The sequence below is a fragment of the Halictus rubicundus genome, chromosome 1 (assembly GCF_050948215.1).
Source record: "Halictus rubicundus isolate RS-2024b chromosome 1, iyHalRubi1_principal, whole genome shotgun sequence".
Classification (NCBI taxonomy): Eukaryota; Metazoa; Arthropoda; class Insecta; order Hymenoptera; family Halictidae; genus Halictus; species Halictus rubicundus.
Window position 1 is genome coordinate 15,420,044 of NC_135149.1, and position 17,984 is coordinate 15,438,027.

Consider the following 17,984-nt stretch of genomic DNA (forward strand, 5'->3'; position numbering starts at 1 on the left):
ATTCTTTTATCAAACGTTCTACAGTCGCGAACTTCTCTCCACGCAGGTCGGAAATTCTCAGGAAGACTAGTTAAAAAGTTAAGAAACGATGGGAACGTTCGCAAACAGCAAATAAATTTCTTTGCCATAAATTCGCAAACATCCGCAGTCCGATGATGATCTAGCCTAGATAGGCTGGTATGATCGATGAATCGCGGCATGATACGATCGGGCGGGGAGCCCTCTCCCCCTCCGGGTGAAGCGAGCGTGCATCGAGTGGTGGGCTGCACTTTCACTGCTCGTTCGTTTCGATCACGCCTGCGTGTCTGTGGCCAAGGGAAAGCTCGGGGTGGCTAGTATAGTAAGGGTCGTTGCAGTGGGCGACATCGATTCGAAAGCTTACGTCACGGCGCTGCACGACGCCAGTAAAAAGCCGCAGCGCGTGTTACCGGTACCGTCGTTGTCATGCCGCGGATCTGACCCTAGTTTCTCGCTGGCATTTGCCGGCGGCGACGATTTTTTTTTCGATTTCCATCGGAAGTGAATCGGCGAATCAGCTGTGCAGTTCTCCCGGGAGAATATCGCGGGTGAACGGCCACCGTGCAAATTAGTTTAACAGTAAGTAACGACGAACGCGGCCGTGCACCGCGTGCACAGTCGGGTTTCACGTGCGCCTCTAATTTGATAGAACGCGCCCACGGTTCGAAGCAGCAGTCTGACGCATGATTTGCGCAGACCGAACTTTCTGCACGCGTACCTACTCGCACCAGTTTTCTCTTCCCACAGGAGATATTCCTTTTTTTTTTTATTTCGTTCTCCCCTCGATTCTTCGTTGGTGCTCATTGTCGGGATCTGTTCCGTGCGATTGAATCCGCGAACTGGGAGATTTTAATCAATTCATGATTCCCAACGTTCTGCGGACTAGGATGTGGTAGGAACGAAATCGATCAATTATGCGGTTGAACCACTATACATACCTCGAAACTCTGCGAGCGAGAAATTGCGTATCAGTCGACTGCGGGTTTTTGTGGAAAATAAAAATTGCCCGAGTGAATTTTAATCCTTAGATTGTAAACATTTTCACTTTCAGTAAGAAAAATTACTCGATAATACATGAACTTTATGCGTGACCGTCCTTTTACTTACTCAAAATAAATAAACATTATTATTATATTTATTGTGTTTAGGTTTTCACCCATTACAGTCTTAAGTGTACATAGGGGAATGTTTATCTGGTTTCTTCTTACTTCTATCGATTCTAATTAACTAAGCATAAAGATATAATAAAATGTTGGAAATTATATTATAAAACAGGAAATACAACACATTTTATATTGCGCTGAAATATGATTTTCATTAATGTATTAAAGACGTGTACTTATGCAAACTTGATTAAATGCCAAAAATAAGATTTTATCATTCGAAGACGTAATAGTAATAAATAGACTGCAAATCTGTAATCTTTTGGTAAACGATAGACAGTATTTCTGTCTTTTAGTTTCCTTAAAATTAAGTAGAAAAATGATAATTTGCATAAAGGTCCGAAGCCTAGTAATAAAATAATATGGCTCGTATGAAGTGTTTCAGTCGCAGTTCGAAGACTACCTGCCTTACCTGAGCGGTGCTGCAGGTGTTCTCGTAGTGACCGGAATTGCGGCTTACTTCGCATCCAGACCAAAACCTGAGAAACCACTGTGGCCTCTAGATGCTCAGTCCGTGTTACTTCCGGTGAGCGAACACCCTAACTCTTGCGGCGTTAATTATGGCTTAGCGTTTATCGAGCTTCATGAGAAAATACGTGAACTCCGTATTCTAGGCACACGAAAAGAATGAGACAGGCATTTGCTTATTTTATTTACCAACAGAGTTTCATAGAATTTCCCACTACTTCTGTGTCTAATAATCGAATTTCTTTTTACAACTAATAACTAGAGTTTATTCGTGAAGGTTATTTGTATTTTTAGATCATTTTGCGAGCGTAAAGTAAGGTGAAAATTGTTGTCGCGTTTGTTGAAATACTTTCCACCTTGCATTTACAAATCTGAAGAATAAAACGTTAAAAATAAAAAATTCCTTCACATATTCAACAATAGAACTCACACATCTGGTGTGTATGTTTCTTCTTTGGCTCATTTTTCATTTAATGCTATGCCAGATTTTGAATACAAGTTGCAGCAATGAAATATTATTAGAATTGTGTTCTGAAATGTAAGAACTTAACAATGACACTTCTTATAGAAATACAGTTTTCTTTCGATACGAGACGATAGCTTGGGACGGCTTTCGACGTATTGCGGATCAGGGTACCTATTCGGCTCGACATTGTTTCTGAGTGGACCGAGAGTTTATGGGTCCCATAAAATTGTCCATCAACGATATCTTTCGTTGAAAAACGATACAATACCCTCTGGTGCTGGCACTGAGCGAAGTCGAGCGGACAGCTTCAAACGAAGAAGAGGGGATAGAGATTTTCTTGTTGCGAAGAAAATATCTTCGTCGTATATCGAAAGAAAACTGTTGCACTCGGGAAATGAAATAACGATTTGCGAATACTAATCTCAACAGACACGCAAACTTAGCACATTATCTACCGGCGATTATTTCATAATTTTTGGAAGTCTATGGCCCATGTCTGAGGGCTTTAGAAACTTTAATCAGAAACCAAGATCTCACCGTCAATGACGTAATCCAATCATTTCGTTTGGGATTATTGTGTGAAAGAAGATTTGTAAGCTTCTAGACTTCCGGAAGGTAGAGTGTTAAGTGTTGATTCATTGGACAGGTCACCCTAATCGGTCGCGGAACGACTGTTTCCATCCATCAAGGTGGGGATCGAGGTGAGCTCTATCGTATAGCCCGGCCGATGAGAAAGTCCGATGTTGATCGATTTTTTTCGCGGCTGGCGATCATCCAACGAGTTCGGTAGCCGCCGAGGACGACTCTCGCACCACCAGCTCGGTCCACCATATTTAAATATAGTCGAAGATCGTCGTAGAGGATGGACGACCAGCTAGTCTTATGCGCGAGCTACTGATAGCAGCCGCTCCTCTCGGTGGAGCAGCAGCAGCGGTACCAGTAGCAGGCACTAGCAGTACCATTAGTACCACTTCTGTCAGGCAAAGTAATCCGAAGGCAAAGTCCCGCGAATAGAAGTGAACCTCGCGGGCGTGCGAGCCCGTCTCGTTCGTTGTGTGATCGTGTCTATCGCGGACAAGCAGAATTCGCCTAGGTGAACGGATCAGTCGGCCCGTGGACCGGTCGGCCCGAGATTATGTCGTCGAGTTGCTTCGCCCCCGATCCCATTCGACCACCGATCGACCTCAGCGAGCAGTCTGATACAGTCAAGGTGGAGTGTCCATGGTTCGCCGTCGGACCGCTCCTCGAGTCACCGTCAACGATCATCGTCGACGACGTACTCTCTTAGCCGATGCTTGGATCGATGTCCCGCTCGGTTCGAGACGATATGGTGAAAATTAAGGGTGCAAGTTTCGTATCGGATCGTTCTGACGAAATCCTCCGGCCGATCGGTGAGTTCGCGCGAAGGTGTGTGGGTGGCTAGACTTGTTGCACAAGCGACTTGGCATCGGCGAGGAGATTGAAACGTCGTCGTTGATGGGAGTAGCTGAGGAACCGGGAAGCGATAGGTCCCCGTTCTACCCCGAGGACGGTCCCGCGGGACAACGCTGTGATCACCCTATTGCGACCTATCCCGCTCCACGCGTTTTCTATACTTAGACCTGCACTTGGCATTCCGTTACGTAAGCAGAGAATTCATCGGATCTCACGTGTGCAAAACGTTTTGCAGGGCACCGACCTGATCAGAGTCTCGAGGTTTTACAAGGACAGCAAGGAGGGGAAGTTCGTCAGCTACATTCACGAGGACACGAGGACCCTTTACGATGGCTTCCGCAGGGGCGCCAAAGAGTCCAGTAAGTCCGAGTTGTTTCGTCGTCGAGTGTCATAGCGTGCCGAGTAGCGTTTTAAATAAACGTGCAGAGCCTCGGGACCGTAAGCACGGCCGTGCAATGGACCGTTTGGCAAGTGGCTGCCGTGGTCACGTTCATATGACAAACGTTGCGAACGCTCACGACTATTGAGATCGACGATCCCCCCTCTCCCTCTCTCTCTCTCTCTCTCTCTCTCTCTCTCTCTCTCTCTCTCTCCCGGTTAGCATCGCAATCGGCCACTGATTTATCGCTATTCTGTCAATTTATCGTGCACTCGTGGAAATAGTGCGAGACGCGACGTTGCTGGTCCGTACGACGCGCGTTTTTATTTTTAACCGCACGGGGAACCCACGCTCGGACACTGCGACACAGGACACCTGTCGTCCCCAGGGTCGGTAGCAGTTTGAAACGTTGTTAACGATGCTGTATCCGGATCGCTCGTGACAACTTTTTACTTGAATACGTTCGACGGTGGAAAATATAACCGAATTCCGAGGCTGCTGTGAGTAAGGAACAGTTTACGTTAGTACAGTAAACCCTCTCACAACGCGGAGCAACCATTGTTTGCTATAACGCGGTTTCCGTATACAGCAATATCACGGTAACTGTATAATAGCATAATTATATATACGTTGTCCCATCATCTGATTCTACATGAGAAAACAAATCGAAAGTGAAGAATAAAATTTGATCATTTGAGGTTTCGTTCTCGAGAAAATCGACATTGAATATTCAGCGAATGCCCATGTGATTCGACAGGAATCGTCTGACGTGTCTGATCATGACCAACCAATTCTACTTCCTGTATGTATACTGAAGCACGCAAACCCGACGAATCTCGCTTTTGTCGAAAACGAAGCCTCGTACGACAAAATTTTATTTTTCATTTCAGATTTGTTTTTTCATGTAGAATCACCCCCTTCTCGGTTCTACCACCGATGCTGAGACACCCTGTATAAGTAGAATAATTATTAGACTGCGGATTTATTGCATTTATAACACAAATGAATAGATGAAATAGAAAACTGTGAAGACGTTAGAAAAATCGAAGAATATTTTCACAATGTTTTCAATTCATTAAAGTAATTAAAAGAGAAAATTCAGTTTTGTGTAATTTCTGTGCCACAAAATGAACTTGGAAAATTTTCATTTTGTACGAAGACAGTTTGAACAAGTAAGATCAAAATAGTCAGAAAAAAGAAATCAGTTTAACAATTGGACGTAAAAGTTTATTTTTAAAAAGCTCCCCATTGATATCTAGTGTCTTTCAACCGTGTTATAAATATTATACTTGAATATAACATAGAAATTGATCAATCAATTATAAAACTGTTTGTAATGCCAACAAATATCGTCTAGGCCTGATCTCTAAAATAACGAGGCCCGAGTACCGATTAATCAACGCTGTTTGAAAATGAAGATCATAACCCTCGGAAGCCCAAAGCTATAACCTTCCGCACGCATTAATAAAGTTCAGTCCTCAAGACCGCATATAATTAGGTCGCCAGGCTCTAAGCAGTGTCTGTTCAAAACATCATAAATTGAAATTTCAAACAAATTGTCACTTAAATGAAACGAGTGATTAAACATTACTGAAGAAGACGTCAGCCGACTTGACGAGAAGACTTAGCAGGTCGGTGCGGCGCGGCGCGGCGCGGCGGTGCCTTTAATCATCCAACGATTGCGTCCGTCACGATCATAAATATCATATAACCCGCTGATTCCACGTACCACGTTCTTCTCTAACGTCCCGACGATTCCGAAGCCTGTGTCAAAATTTGTTGCGAGTTACGCATCGGTCGATTTCCCGTGTCATCTTCGGGCGCGAGTTGGCAGGTTGCGTGGATGTTGACAATTAACATTCCTGGACTCCCGCGAATCGTGATCTGCGAGCGCGTATCCGCTTCGTTCCGCCCAAGAATCATTGGCTCCTCTTCCACATCCGAGACACCGATATTATCTCAACCGGGATTCATCGAAACCAAATTCGATCGGTAGTGGCATCGATTCTAAACACTATTGGACGATATTTGTTGCAATTGGAAATCTTCCTTCAAAATCCAGGCAAGTTCATTTTTACGTGGGGGAGACCGAGGAAGGTTGAGGACAAAATTAAGTGGACACCCTTTAAATACTGAAACAAAAATCATATTTGACGCTTTAATAATCTATTTACAGATAATTACGATTATAATTACTCGTGTAATAAGCGATTAAAGTTTCGGGCGTGAAAAAGGACGGCGAACGGAGAACCACAGTCCCTCTTTCTTTTTCTCTATCCTTGTCTACACTCGGTACACACAAAGAATGTAGCACCTCTGCTAGAACTGTCGCTCGACAGACCCGACGATACGACAGTTACGGAGATGCTACTACATATAGTGAAAATGACAACGACTTCAATGCAACTGTCGCTGTAACTGGTATTCTCGATGCGTAGACAACGGACGTTGCCTCGGCTGGCGAGATGGACTCAACAAACCGTACCAGTGGATCCACTACAACGAAACTCTGCTCAGGGCAAAGAACTTCGGCTCGGGACTGGTGACTCTTGGTCTTACACCGGGTTCCCACACCCTCGTAGGCCTTTACAGCCAAAACTGCCCCGAATGGATCCTCACCGAGCAAGCCTGCTACACGTATTCCCTCGTGATCGTTCCCTTGTACGACACGCTGGGCCCTGATGCTTGTGCCTTCATCATCAACCAGGCTGAGATCAACCTGGTCGTCTGCGAGAACGATAAGAAGTGTAATTTATTGCTTGACAAAGCACCAAGGTACGTATAGTTTGATTTTACTACTCGATGCTCAACGATACCCATACTTTGACGAACATTTCAAAATTTATTACACAAGGTCAGATTATTAGGAGCGATGCACTTTTATGCACCGTTGTTTGCTTTCTAAGCATTTGAAGTTGCAGTGGAGCGAAAAAGTAATTGTTTGTTGAGCAGAACAGAAGAAGTAGAGCATAGGGGTACCGACTTGAAGCTTGTAACGCAGAATTTTCTTTGGGACCCCTATCGAATGATGTGTTTACTTTTTGGATCTACTGTATCTGCATAAAGCAATCGACTTGTTTATACACGGTTACTGCGCGAGGCAACAGCGTGCCAGAACTTTCTCGATCGACTGTAATCAAGTTTGTTTTTTGAATAGATGCCTAAGGAAACTGGTAGTGATAAAAGAAGCGCGGCAAGCGACGAATCAGAGGGCGAAGAACCGTGGCATAGAGCTGCTGAGGTTCGAGGACGTGGAGAGACTCGGCGCGCAGAAGAACCATCCGGAGGTGCCACCCAACGCGAACGATATCTGCACGATATGCTACACTTCCGGCACCACCGGAAACCCGAAGGGCGTGATGCTGTCGCATCAGAACGTGATGGCTGGTGTCTGCGCCGTTCTGTTGCAGCTGGGCGAGCACAAGCCCTCGTACAAGGACACGATGATCAGCTTCTTACCTCTGGCACACATGTTGGAACGATGCTGCGAGAACGGCATGTACATGGTGGGCGGGTCCGTGGGCTTTTACAGCGGTGACATCAAAACATTAGCCGAAGATATGAAAGCCTTGAGGCCTACCGTCATGCCAGCGGTCCCGAGGCTCTTGAATCGAATGTACGACAAGGTGAGTGCTGCACTTGCGAAATCAAACAGCCTTCCCAAACCTGCCTTCTGCCCTCCCCGGCGATGTATGTGTGTATTCTAATCTGCCCGATCACCTGGTGTGCGAATACTCTCGCTCGAAAATCAGAGCACTTTCTTTAGGCGCGCTCGCGCACAGTTTGGGGTACTCGCATACTCGCGTACAAATTTTGGACAGAAATCAAAAAATACATAATAGCGTAGTAATAATTTATATTTATGTTGGCAGCGAATCGCTTTAATCGCACTAATCGAAGTTTTGAAATTATGCGAATTATGCTTCGGATTATGCAAAAAATCCTCGTATTCGGCACTGTGCATTGTGAATGTTATATCGAAGGTACCGTCGAGGAGTAAGATATTTTTGCGCCCGACGACAAAGCGTGACAAATCGCGAGGTTTTGCTGGTGTTAATTTACAACGAGCAATCTATTAAGAATCGAATTTCTTGAAAATCCTGCAACGTCCAAACACATCGTTCCGCTCCGTTTGTCAAAATTAATTTGACGGACCGTCTGTCGGCACGGATGATGCTCTTGACGGACAGCTGCATTAGCGAAATCAACTCAACGTGTAAACATAGAGCTCATTTCAGCAGGGCTTCCGTGTCTGCAAAACGTGTGCGGTTCTTTTACTGCATCTACAACTGCGGAAACAATTTTTATGTTTATCCGGGAAGTATCTGTTTTTAAGTTACATTTTCAAATAAATAATTTCACAGAATTATTGATTATAGGAGCGTCGAAATAATTCAAGTAATGCATTATTTAGAAGTGTATATTTCACTTTAAATGATCGATGAGATCGAGATCAACAGAGCGAAATATGGTGTCTGGCATTCGTTAATTGGGGATGCAGAACAAACACGACGGAACAGGTGGATGTGAAATTCTTGACGCTGTAACCCTGAAATCTCGAATGAATGGAATGCATTGTGTGTAAACAACAAGTGCACGCATCAAATTTATCACACCACAATACATACGTCAGTGTACTCTTCGTTTTCTTTCTACATATAATAATAACCAGATCAAATAACATCGCTTTTGAAAAGAAATTGATTATTATAAATTATTAGTAATTAGACTACAATTTATAGAATCTGTTTGGATAAAGTTTGCGTGGAGTGCATTTGTTTAAATTGTTTTACGCAAATTTATAAATTGCACATTGCACTTGCTTGAATTATTTTCGAAAAATATTAACCAGATGTAAATAAGAAAAGTGTTATTATGAAAATTACTGAAAAGATTCGCAGTTTTATTATTTCTTGCGATTATATTTTCATTATTTTGAAATTTAAAAGTTCCTATATTTTTTATTAGAAAGAGTTTCTATTTTTTTTATTGCTTATTTGAAGCGCAAAAATTTATTTTAGAATAGGTCATCTTAAAATATGTTTGTAGTAGGTATTTTCGGTGATGAATTCATGGTTGTAGATAGGTAAAAGTGACTGATAAGTAATTCCTGCGAGAAAACATGGTGCAATTTCCTTCCTGAGCACGCTACACATAAATATCCACTAAAATTACCTTGTAGCATAATTTTATCTGCAGCTATAAACGAATGCAACATCATCGAGATGTTAGTACAACATCCGACGATGACTCACTGTATTCTTGCAATTCGATTCATGTTTATATCAAAGTCAGAATTTTGTGGTCATAAACTTCAATTATATGTTTCATAAATTTTACTTGTAGCTTCAACAGTATTTCCGAGAATTACTTAAACTCTCAATTACTCCAATGTAAATAAATATATACAAGTCTTAGATGTTGTCTTAAAGTTTCAGAAAAGTTGCAATAGACTGAAATATTGATCTTACTATCGGTAGTATTTTATAAATGAATTTATTTATAATTCACCACGATCATTCTTCATCTCGTGGATCGCAAAATTGGTTTCAAAGAATAATTGGATAAATTTGTAATTGCTTGGCATCTGACACCAACAATCTATTCGTCTTCTTCAAGGAAGTCATTCCACAAAATCCATGAAGTTAATTTAAGTCTCGCACAATGCACGAGCAAAAATAGATCTCGGTCAAACGGCAGTGGCACATGCAACACCAATTTTCCTCGTGACCGATCAGCAGACCAAAAGAAACAGAGCAACGGCTCAAGGAAATTTCTCTAGTTTCAAAACTGTCAGAGCCGATTTCGTCCGAAGACCATGCCGTCCATTAGCTCCAGATGTGCGCGCAGTCAAGTGTGTGTACACTTTCCGTCGGGCTGCTAAGCATCCAACTGAGGCACAGTGGACCGTTTCTATGAAAAAAGTGGAATTAATTCGAAAATGTTAATTCGAAAATGTCGTGTCATGAAATTGGTTAAAACTACGTCTTTTCGTAAAGTACTACAACAGTATCTCCGTAACTGTCGTATCGTCGGCTCTGCCGAGCGACAGTTCTACCAGAGGTGCTACATTCTTTGTAGTGTGCCGAACGAAGTGAAAGATAGCGATTGAAAAAAAAGAGGACTGAAGTTCGACGCTTCGATTCTCTGCTTCTCTTTTTTTCCCGAAACTTCAATCGCTTATTCCGCGAGTAAGCATGATCGTAACTACAGTGATTTCTCTATATATGTCGCCAAGGCCTGGATGATAAACGTCGCGAAATTATCTGTACTACCGCGGGATATACCCCGTGAGGTGTCACGAAGCTCGAGTGGCATCGGACGCTGAGGAGTGTAAAGATAACACGGCTCAGGTATGTCTCCTGGACGATACGCAACGCTGGAAAGACCCGTGTTGTTTACATATATCGAGAATTCGCTGTATACCGTGTTTGGTGTCATTTCAATTAAAAAAAAAACAAGACGAATACGACGGTGAAAGTTTCGTAAAAAAAAATCAAACATTATAAAAGTTGCAATCTTTTGCTTCGCTTGCATTCGTGTGAGTCTCACCGATACTCGACCCCTCGCTGGTTCGGTCGTAGAGCGTGTTTCCGTCTGGCTGGCTCCAAAGGGGATCCCCCAATGGTGGAGATACAATTTTAACAGTTACAGATTTACAATTTTCTATTGCGATATGCACAATAATATCGGGCTAGTATTCCGTAAATCTTCAAGCTTTCTTATATAGTTTTGTCCAATAATAGTTCATAGTCACCGGTACCAGCGGATGTTTACAGGTCCAAGCGGAGCTTCAGAACTCTTGTATGAAGAAGCTGGTGTTCAGCATGGGAATGCGGGCGAAGGAGTCGGAGATTAAGAAGGGAATTATCCGAAACAACAGTATTTGGGACAAGCTAGCCTTTAGCAAGATCAAAGAGACGACAGGTGGAAGATTAAGGCTGATGGTCGTAGGCTCTGCACCTCTCGCGGGAAATGTGCTCACGTTCGCAAGGTGTGCCCTTGGCTGCTTGATAGTCGAAGGGTACGGTCAAACAGAGTGTTGCGCTCCAATTACTCTTACGATTCAGGTGTGTATACAAGTTATTACTATTTTATTGTACCACCCGTCCGGCCACACCCTGTATAACATATGGTTGCAAAACTTGGTACATAGGGTAAGGGACCCAATTACTGTGCCTATATTAATTATAATTATTTTTAAAGCATAATGAATATTAAAAAAGAGATATATATTAACTGATTTTAATGAAAAAGATTTCTCTTTTTTAATATTCATTATGCTTTAAAAATAAGTATAATTGATATAGCCACAGTAATTGGGTTCCTTAACCTACTATTATATATTTCGGGTAATTCTTGAGATGATTGAAGAAACAATGTAAGGAAAATATGTAATAGCTTGAATCGCTTCGATGAGATCATTCGCGAGACGATTTCAATCGAGGACTGAGTAACGATCAAGAGACACGCATGCTCACTATTTTAGTCATATTTGCTAGGTATCGATGCAGCTAGGCGACAAGAGCTATTATTTATAGGTAGTCGTAGGTATTTGTGTCGGCTGGTCGAACCGAAAAACTTTACAACCACGCGCCAAAAGCACGTGGCCAGCCACGTCAATTGTGCGATCAGCTGTGCGACTGTATGTGAAACGTGTAAGCAACTGCTGTTAAATGTTGCACCGTTCGTGTATACTCGCCAATGATCGTAACAATATACAGGACGAGTCACCCGAGACTACATAGACTCGAAAATATCTTCGTCACTAACCGTATCGAGCACAAAATGTGACTGCTGTACTTACGTAGTTTCATCAAAATTACAAGACTGAATTTATTTCGATTTCTTGCAATTTTTATAGCAATATGTACTTGAATGGAGAAATAATGGTAGCATATTTGTAATTTCAATAATTATAAGATAAAAAATGTGAAACCGGCCGTTTTATCGGTCGTGGTTTTTTATTGAAAAAATGAATATTATTTCAAAATTTGTTTAAAAATGTTGCATACATTACCCCCAGAGAGTACAGAATCATTTGAATTGATAAAAAATATGTTTGTTGCATTAGTAAACTTAAATAATCATAAATAATTGCATCAATTTATACGTGGTAAGAATTACGGGTTACAGTATCTGTTTTTATAATAACTCACATTATCCAGAAAGATAGATACATAGTTTATTGCACATAAAACTTAAATACAAACAATAAACGAATAAAAACGTTCGTTTCTTAAATGATAGTGCGATTTATAGTTCACCTGAGCATTGAAATTTCCCCATGCTACGTAATTGCATTACAAAACATTTTTTTTTTATTCGATATCGATATTGTGCATTAAATAATATGACGAGAACCTATTAAATTTCGGTCTGCATTTTAATATTTTATTGAAAGATTACATTGCAATGAGTAACATAATAAAAATAAATTTATAAAAATTGATTCCAAGGTGACTAGCGCTTGTGAACGAATTAAACATTTATTTAGTTTACGCTCTCATACATAACTATGTGTCTTTGAATATAGTATTTTAACGCATAGAATGATTACTATCATAATTTTTAATATCGTTCGAAACCGTATATGATATTTTTATAGGAGGAACTTTTAATATAAATATATTTTTTATCACTATTATTTATGCATATATAGATTTTTGTAAATCAATTTGCGGAAACCTCAAAAAATAGCACTTTTTTATTCTTTACGAAGAGAGCAAACAAAATCGAAATTGCTACTCAATTTTTACTTGTATATTAATCGTGTATGCTATAAATGTATAAAATCTGCAGTTAGAAGGTAATTCGGCTACGAATTTTGCATTTTAAACCTGTTTGTTTGTTTTATCCTTGGCATTTTGCAACATTATTATACATTTAAGGATTTTAAAGTGACAGCACGAAACTAATTTATATCGTAAATATTGTAATTTGTGTGTACTTTAAAAACTAGAATGCATCAAAGTATGGAATAATGTTATCAGACTATAAAATAGTAGTTTAAAGTATTCAATACCACAGAAACTTAAGTACGTGAAAATATCGAATGTTGAGAGATCTTTTCACACTTCTGGGAATCAATATACTAAAAAATGCTTGAGACTTCGATAAATACGTACAATTTAAATAAGCGCAAAACAAAGCTCGTAATTTAAAGCTGGAATTCAATTTGACTAAAAAGATAATTTAATCTCCCTGATACGGTTTACCTCTCTCAAATTCACTCTTGCAACTAGCATACTTTCATAATATATGTCTCTAGTATTACTGAAACGAACAGTTACATCATTCGTTTTCATTGTTATACAGTAAACTAGTGAACATGTCCCAAAAGGAACATTCAATTCACGTAACAATTGTTCTTTAACATTTGAATAGTGTGTGCAGTAAATGTTTTCTTCTTATGCCCATAGTTGGTTCAAAAACAATTAACCACTTAAAACTATAGAAGAGCTATTGTCAATCTAATGACTCTATAGACTCGAAGAGGTTTTCCTTTAACTCTTAAAGAAAGAAGCAAGCGAAATTGGCTTTAAATGGACAATTGATTTTGATTTGATTTTACTCATTCTAATCTTTTTAACATCTTATTCATGGTTTTGTAACTATCACAGGGTGATTATGTACCGGAACACGTAGGTCCACCGGTTGCTTGCTGCTGCGTTAAATTAGTAGATGTCCCGGAAATGGAATACTACGCCACAAAAAGCCAAGGCGAAGTATGTGTGAAGGGCACTAACGTGTTCGTGGGATACTTCAAGGATCCAGAAAAAACTGCCGAAGTTATTGACGAATTCGGATGGCATCATACGGGAGACATCGGCATGTGGCTGCCTGTAAGACAAAAATAATTCAATCATATTTTTATTTTTTGTTGAGAACGTCGAACCATTTTCTTTTCCTTCTATGTATACAGTCAGTCACATAATTAATGGCAAACACTTAAACCAGAATAACTTTTTTATAAATGGACCAAACAGCTTCAGTTTTTCTACCAAGCCAACCATGTCATCCTTTATACAACTCTCTACTTAAACGTTAATTCAACCTAATTTTTTCAGAACGGTACACTAAAAATAATCGACAGGAAAAAACACATCTTCAAGCTATCGCAAGGAGAATACATAGTTCCAGAGAAGATTGAAAATATCTATTTGCGCAGTCAATATGTACATCAAGTGTTCGTTCATGGGGAGTCTTTGAAATCCTGTGTTGTGGGAATAGTAGTACCGGATGTGGATGTTGTTAAATGTTGGGCGGTAGAGAATGGTATTTCGGGTACGCTAAGCGTATTGTGCAACAATCCACAGATCAAACAATTGATTCTGGATGACATGCTTGCGTGGGGAAAAGAAGCTGGCCTCAAATCCTTTGAACAGGTAAGCGAAACTTTAAATATCTTTAAATTCTTTGTTAATTCAGATTAACGTAATATCGAATAAATTTTAGTTGTAAATAACTGAAATTGTTCTGTAGGAAATAAGTTACATTGATTAAAGTATAAAAAGTTATATGGTTCTATTTACAAGAATATCATTGTAATTGAATACCTTGAAATTTTGAAAAATATGACTTGCAGAGCAAAACAAATATGTTATTCCTTGAATTAACTGGAGTCTAGGTATATATCGTTGTATAATTCACACTGTAATATTATCTTTGTTGTTAACGTTAGGTCAAAGATATATATTTACATCCGGATCCATTCTCTATCCAAAACGGTCTCCTCACACCGACATTGAAAACAAAACGACCTCAGCTGAAAGACTACTTCAAACCACAGATAGAGGATCTCTACCGACATTTGGACTGACCAGACTGAACATTCATCTCGATTTGTTTTCATTAGCACTGGGAGCAGCGAAGACAGGAAGGATTGAAAAGCCTTTGTGTCGCACCCACAGAAGTCACTTCCGTCATCTAATACGTTCGTTATTCCGCGCAACTTTTATTATATCATTTTCACGATTGCATAAAAACGCAAGCGAAACAAAAGAAGCACCGTTTTAGGCTACTAAGGTAATTGACAATATTATAAGTAATAAAATGAGTTATTATTAGGCGCGGCGTCTGATTTACTCTTAACTATAATCGATCCTTGATATAATTTTCACGTTTAACTACAATCTTCTCCAATTCTTATCCTTGTATTTTGATACATATTATTGCCTAACTATAGATGTATATTTTTATTGATAACAATAATTCGCCGGATTCTGGATTTAGTACAAAGTAGGATACTTGAACGTTAATTACGGAAGCAAACTTAATGTTTGTCAATCTGCAAAGTTCGCGTAACAAATGGATAATCAGGATCGTGAATATGATTTAAAATTTTTTTCTAGACTGTCAAAAGATTTGCTTATAACATTGTAACTAGACAGGAGATATTTTTCTTTTATTAGTACTAATAACGTTACAATTGTTTCCTCCTGTTTGGCAACCATATCATTATCAACCGATTTAAGTGTTTCTTAATAAGAAATTAATAGAAAACTCGGACCGAAAATGATACTAAAAGTTCAGATGCACAGACTGTTTCGATTGTAAAATAAAATAGTTCAAACAAATAAAAATGGTATAACATCTTACCAAACTATAAGTTAATAATGACCACTGCATACTGCATTCAATGTAATAATAACATTTGAAACTCACTGATAATAAATATGGCTCAAGAACCTCATTGCGACCAAGATATCACTCTACTTGCAGCTTTAGCTTTTAGATTTAAAGCTATAGTATACGACAACGCAACCAACGATTATAAGCATCAATGCAACTGCCGCTAAAATAAATCTTTGCTGAAGATTTCTGAATATCATTCCTGACAGTAACCGAGAACCTCGTCCCAGCTCTGCATCTGTGTCACGTAGCTAAAACAAAGATTTGTGTAATAGTAATTAATATTTCTCTACAAATTGAAAATGGTATCTTACCCTTCCTCTTCCTCTTTGAATCGTTTCCCTTTGGCTATGCAATTCTTTCAATACTTGAGAACCAATCTCTTCTGTTTCTAACACCATTCGATAACCATTCTGTAATGTCCTTCCACTCCTGTCTATTCGATCTGAAGCATCCAACAGTCTTTCTTTTTGATCTTCTGTAATACTGTTGTCCCATGAATCATCTCTGCTTAATTCAATACTGTCTTCTTTCGGCTTTTTAGCCGATTGGAATTCTTGAGTCAATCGTTTTAGCTCTACTCTGTGACTTTCTACTCGACCACGTAAGCGGTCACGAGATGCACCAGTCACCCCACGAACCTCCAATTCCATTTGTTCGAGCTGAAATTAGACATAAATTTGACCTATAAAAATAAACATTGATTTGATGTTTGACACACTAATCTAATAGAACTGCTCATAAAAATTAGACTTGCAATTTAACAACTATAAAGAAACTTTTATATAAATTTCACACATTGACACAACAAAATAATTTAATATTTAGTTTGAAGATATGCTTAACCCTATATAAAAACCCTAATACATATATTCAAATATATATTTAAATTATTGCGGATAATTACATTTAAAGAGTTATAGAAAACTAAATACTATATTTATATCATTGCTAAAATTGTAAGAAATATTAACATATAAGTAATTGACTTTTTATGAACGGAAATTATGACAAACCTTATCTAACCCTAATATATATATAGCAGATAAACTACTTATAATTTCCAATAATTTTAAATATCTGTATATGTTAAAATACTTAGAAACAGGGAAAATAAACTATATATTTTTTTTACCAGCTCTTGAGCATCCTTAATTTGTCTATCCACATCTTGAACGAATGTTCTTCTCTCATCTGTAAATTACGTCACGTGTATCGATTATTGTTGTTTAATGTTGCCGAAAGACTGACATTCGCATCGAAAATAAAAGTCGAAGGCTCGTAACAGAATCATTTCTACGATTCTACTTTGTCTGTACTTACTGCTGTTCTGTGTCCTTATTCTGCCAATTTTTGCAGTTATGTCAGCTGTCAAAACGGCGTATTCTTGCTCATAGTTGTCAATGAGCGACGCCATCTTAAACGTATTTCCATTGAAGACGTGTAAATGGGAGTGTAAACTAAACTGTACATGCAGTGGATTTGGAACAGCACGTTCTGAAATTAGCTGAGAACAGTGATAGCCAACATAAAGCAATCTTACCCAAAGAATAGGGATAACAAGAGGCCAGGTTAGATTCGCACTCATGCGTGAAGTTGGTAGGCCGTACTCGTGTACGGGGTTCAGAGTCGCATCTTTATCATTTTCTATAGGTATATGGTATAAGGTTCTAATGGATCTAGTTGCAACATTTATCGTTCGTCAGAGTAGAGGGCGTAAGAAATCTAATTGTTGTCGGTATTTCAGATCGTGAGACACGAAACCCCAAATCGTGATTGGTCTACGTCTACTCCTATACCTCGTCTGTGATATACGATGCATATTAATACCAATTAGAAAATGATTTAAGTTAGTATTCATTAGATAAGTATTAGTTTCTTGAATTTAATATATGAATTAGAACACTTATTATTATAGTCTGAGAAACTTCACCTATGAAGATAACTAAGAGCTTCCTCGAATCAGCTTCTTATCAGATTCTTTGAAGAATCATGCGAAACATAGGTTCATTCTTGACATGCATAAAAAAAGCAGTATTTAGAAGTTATTTACTAAAACGAACTTATAATTAAACTATATGAAAATATTGAAACACACATTATACTCCGAGCTCACACACAAAAATATAAAGTTTTCGGATTGGTCATAATATTTATACCCGTTGCATCCATCTGACACTTTATTCATGATAACGCCATATTCTCACATGACACGTCCACAAAAATAAACGAATTTTTACTCCAGACAGGATAATCATTCATAAATAGTTACAAGACTATTATTTTTTTTAGCGGATTTCTCCGATGAATTAAATACGATAGAATAGTAGGAACGAGCAGAGAAATAAATAAATTGCCGGTAAAACACAGTCTTTGAAATGTGGCGACAAAATTGACACGTCATTGATAATACACCAATCGA

General features: G+C 39.1%; 2 protein-coding genes across 5 annotated transcripts; one reads left to right on the forward strand and one right to left on the reverse strand.

Annotated features, from left to right (window-relative positions):
• The first annotated feature begins 364 nt into the window (after nucleotides 1–364).
• LOC143354561 (long-chain-fatty-acid--CoA ligase 1) lies at nucleotides 365–15,513 on the forward strand. Of its 3 annotated transcripts, none has more exons than XM_076788803.1 (9): nucleotides 365–597; nucleotides 1,559–1,707; nucleotides 3,785–3,908; nucleotides 6,367–6,703; nucleotides 7,086–7,554; nucleotides 10,708–10,998; nucleotides 13,552–13,773; nucleotides 13,999–14,316; nucleotides 14,613–15,513. In XM_076788803.1, coding segments are annotated over exons 1-9 (2,049 nt in total). In that variant the 5' UTR covers nucleotides 365–596; the 3' UTR covers nucleotides 14,751–15,513. The 3 variants fall into 3 exon arrangements, with proteins under 3 accessions (XP_076644918.1, XP_076644926.1, XP_076644934.1); XM_076788811.1 differs by lacking the exon at nucleotides 365–597 and adding an exon at nucleotides 926–1,068; XM_076788819.1 differs by lacking the exons at nucleotides 365–597; nucleotides 1,559–1,707 and adding an exon at nucleotides 2,238–3,325.
• On the reverse strand, nucleotides 13,631–17,765 carry Vti1a (Vesicle transport through interaction with t-SNAREs 1a). Of its 2 annotated transcripts, none has more exons than XM_076789160.1 (6): nucleotides 17,661–17,765; nucleotides 16,886–17,069; nucleotides 16,698–16,756; nucleotides 15,877–16,224; nucleotides 15,596–15,813; nucleotides 13,631–13,771 (listed from the first exon to the last, which is right to left on the reverse strand). In XM_076789160.1, the coding sequence occupies exons 1-5, from the start codon at nucleotides 17,748–17,750 to the stop codon at nucleotides 15,655–15,657; spliced, it is 840 nt and encodes a 279-aa protein (XP_076645275.1). In that variant the 5' UTR covers nucleotides 17,751–17,765; the 3' UTR covers nucleotides 13,631–13,771; nucleotides 15,596–15,654. The 2 variants fall into 2 exon arrangements, with proteins under 2 accessions (XP_076645275.1, XP_076645284.1); XM_076789169.1 differs by lacking the exon at nucleotides 17,661–17,765 and adding an exon at nucleotides 17,106–17,165 and having other exon boundaries at nucleotides 16,886–17,027.
• Between the last annotated feature and the right edge of the window lie 219 nt (nucleotides 17,766–17,984).

What these genes read in the sequence shown, in the direction of transcription:
- LOC143354561 (XM_076788803.1), top strand. An exon ending in CAATTACTCTTACGATTCAG is followed by an intron (nt 10,999 to 13,551) that starts GTGTGTATACAA and finishes TAACTATCACAG; the next exon opens with GGTGATTATGTACCGGAACA. An exon ending in GCCTCAAATCCTTTGAACAG is followed by an intron (nt 14,317 to 14,612) that starts GTAAGCGAAACT and finishes TGTTAACGTTAG; the next exon opens with GTCAAAGATATATATTTACA.
- Vti1a (XM_076789160.1), bottom strand. Translation starts at nt 17,750, where the DNA reads ATGAATAAAGTGTCAGATGGATGCAACGGGTATAAATATTATGACCAA. An exon ending in GTGTGAGCTCGGAGTATAAT is followed by an intron (nt 17,070 to 17,660) that starts GTGTGTTTCAAT and finishes CACTGTTCTCAG; the next exon opens with CTAATTTCAGAACGTGCTGT. An exon ending in TTCAAAGAGGAAGAGGAAGG is followed by an intron (nt 15,814 to 15,876) that starts GTAAGATACCAT and finishes TCTTTGTTTTAG; the next exon opens with CTACGTGACACAGATGCAGA.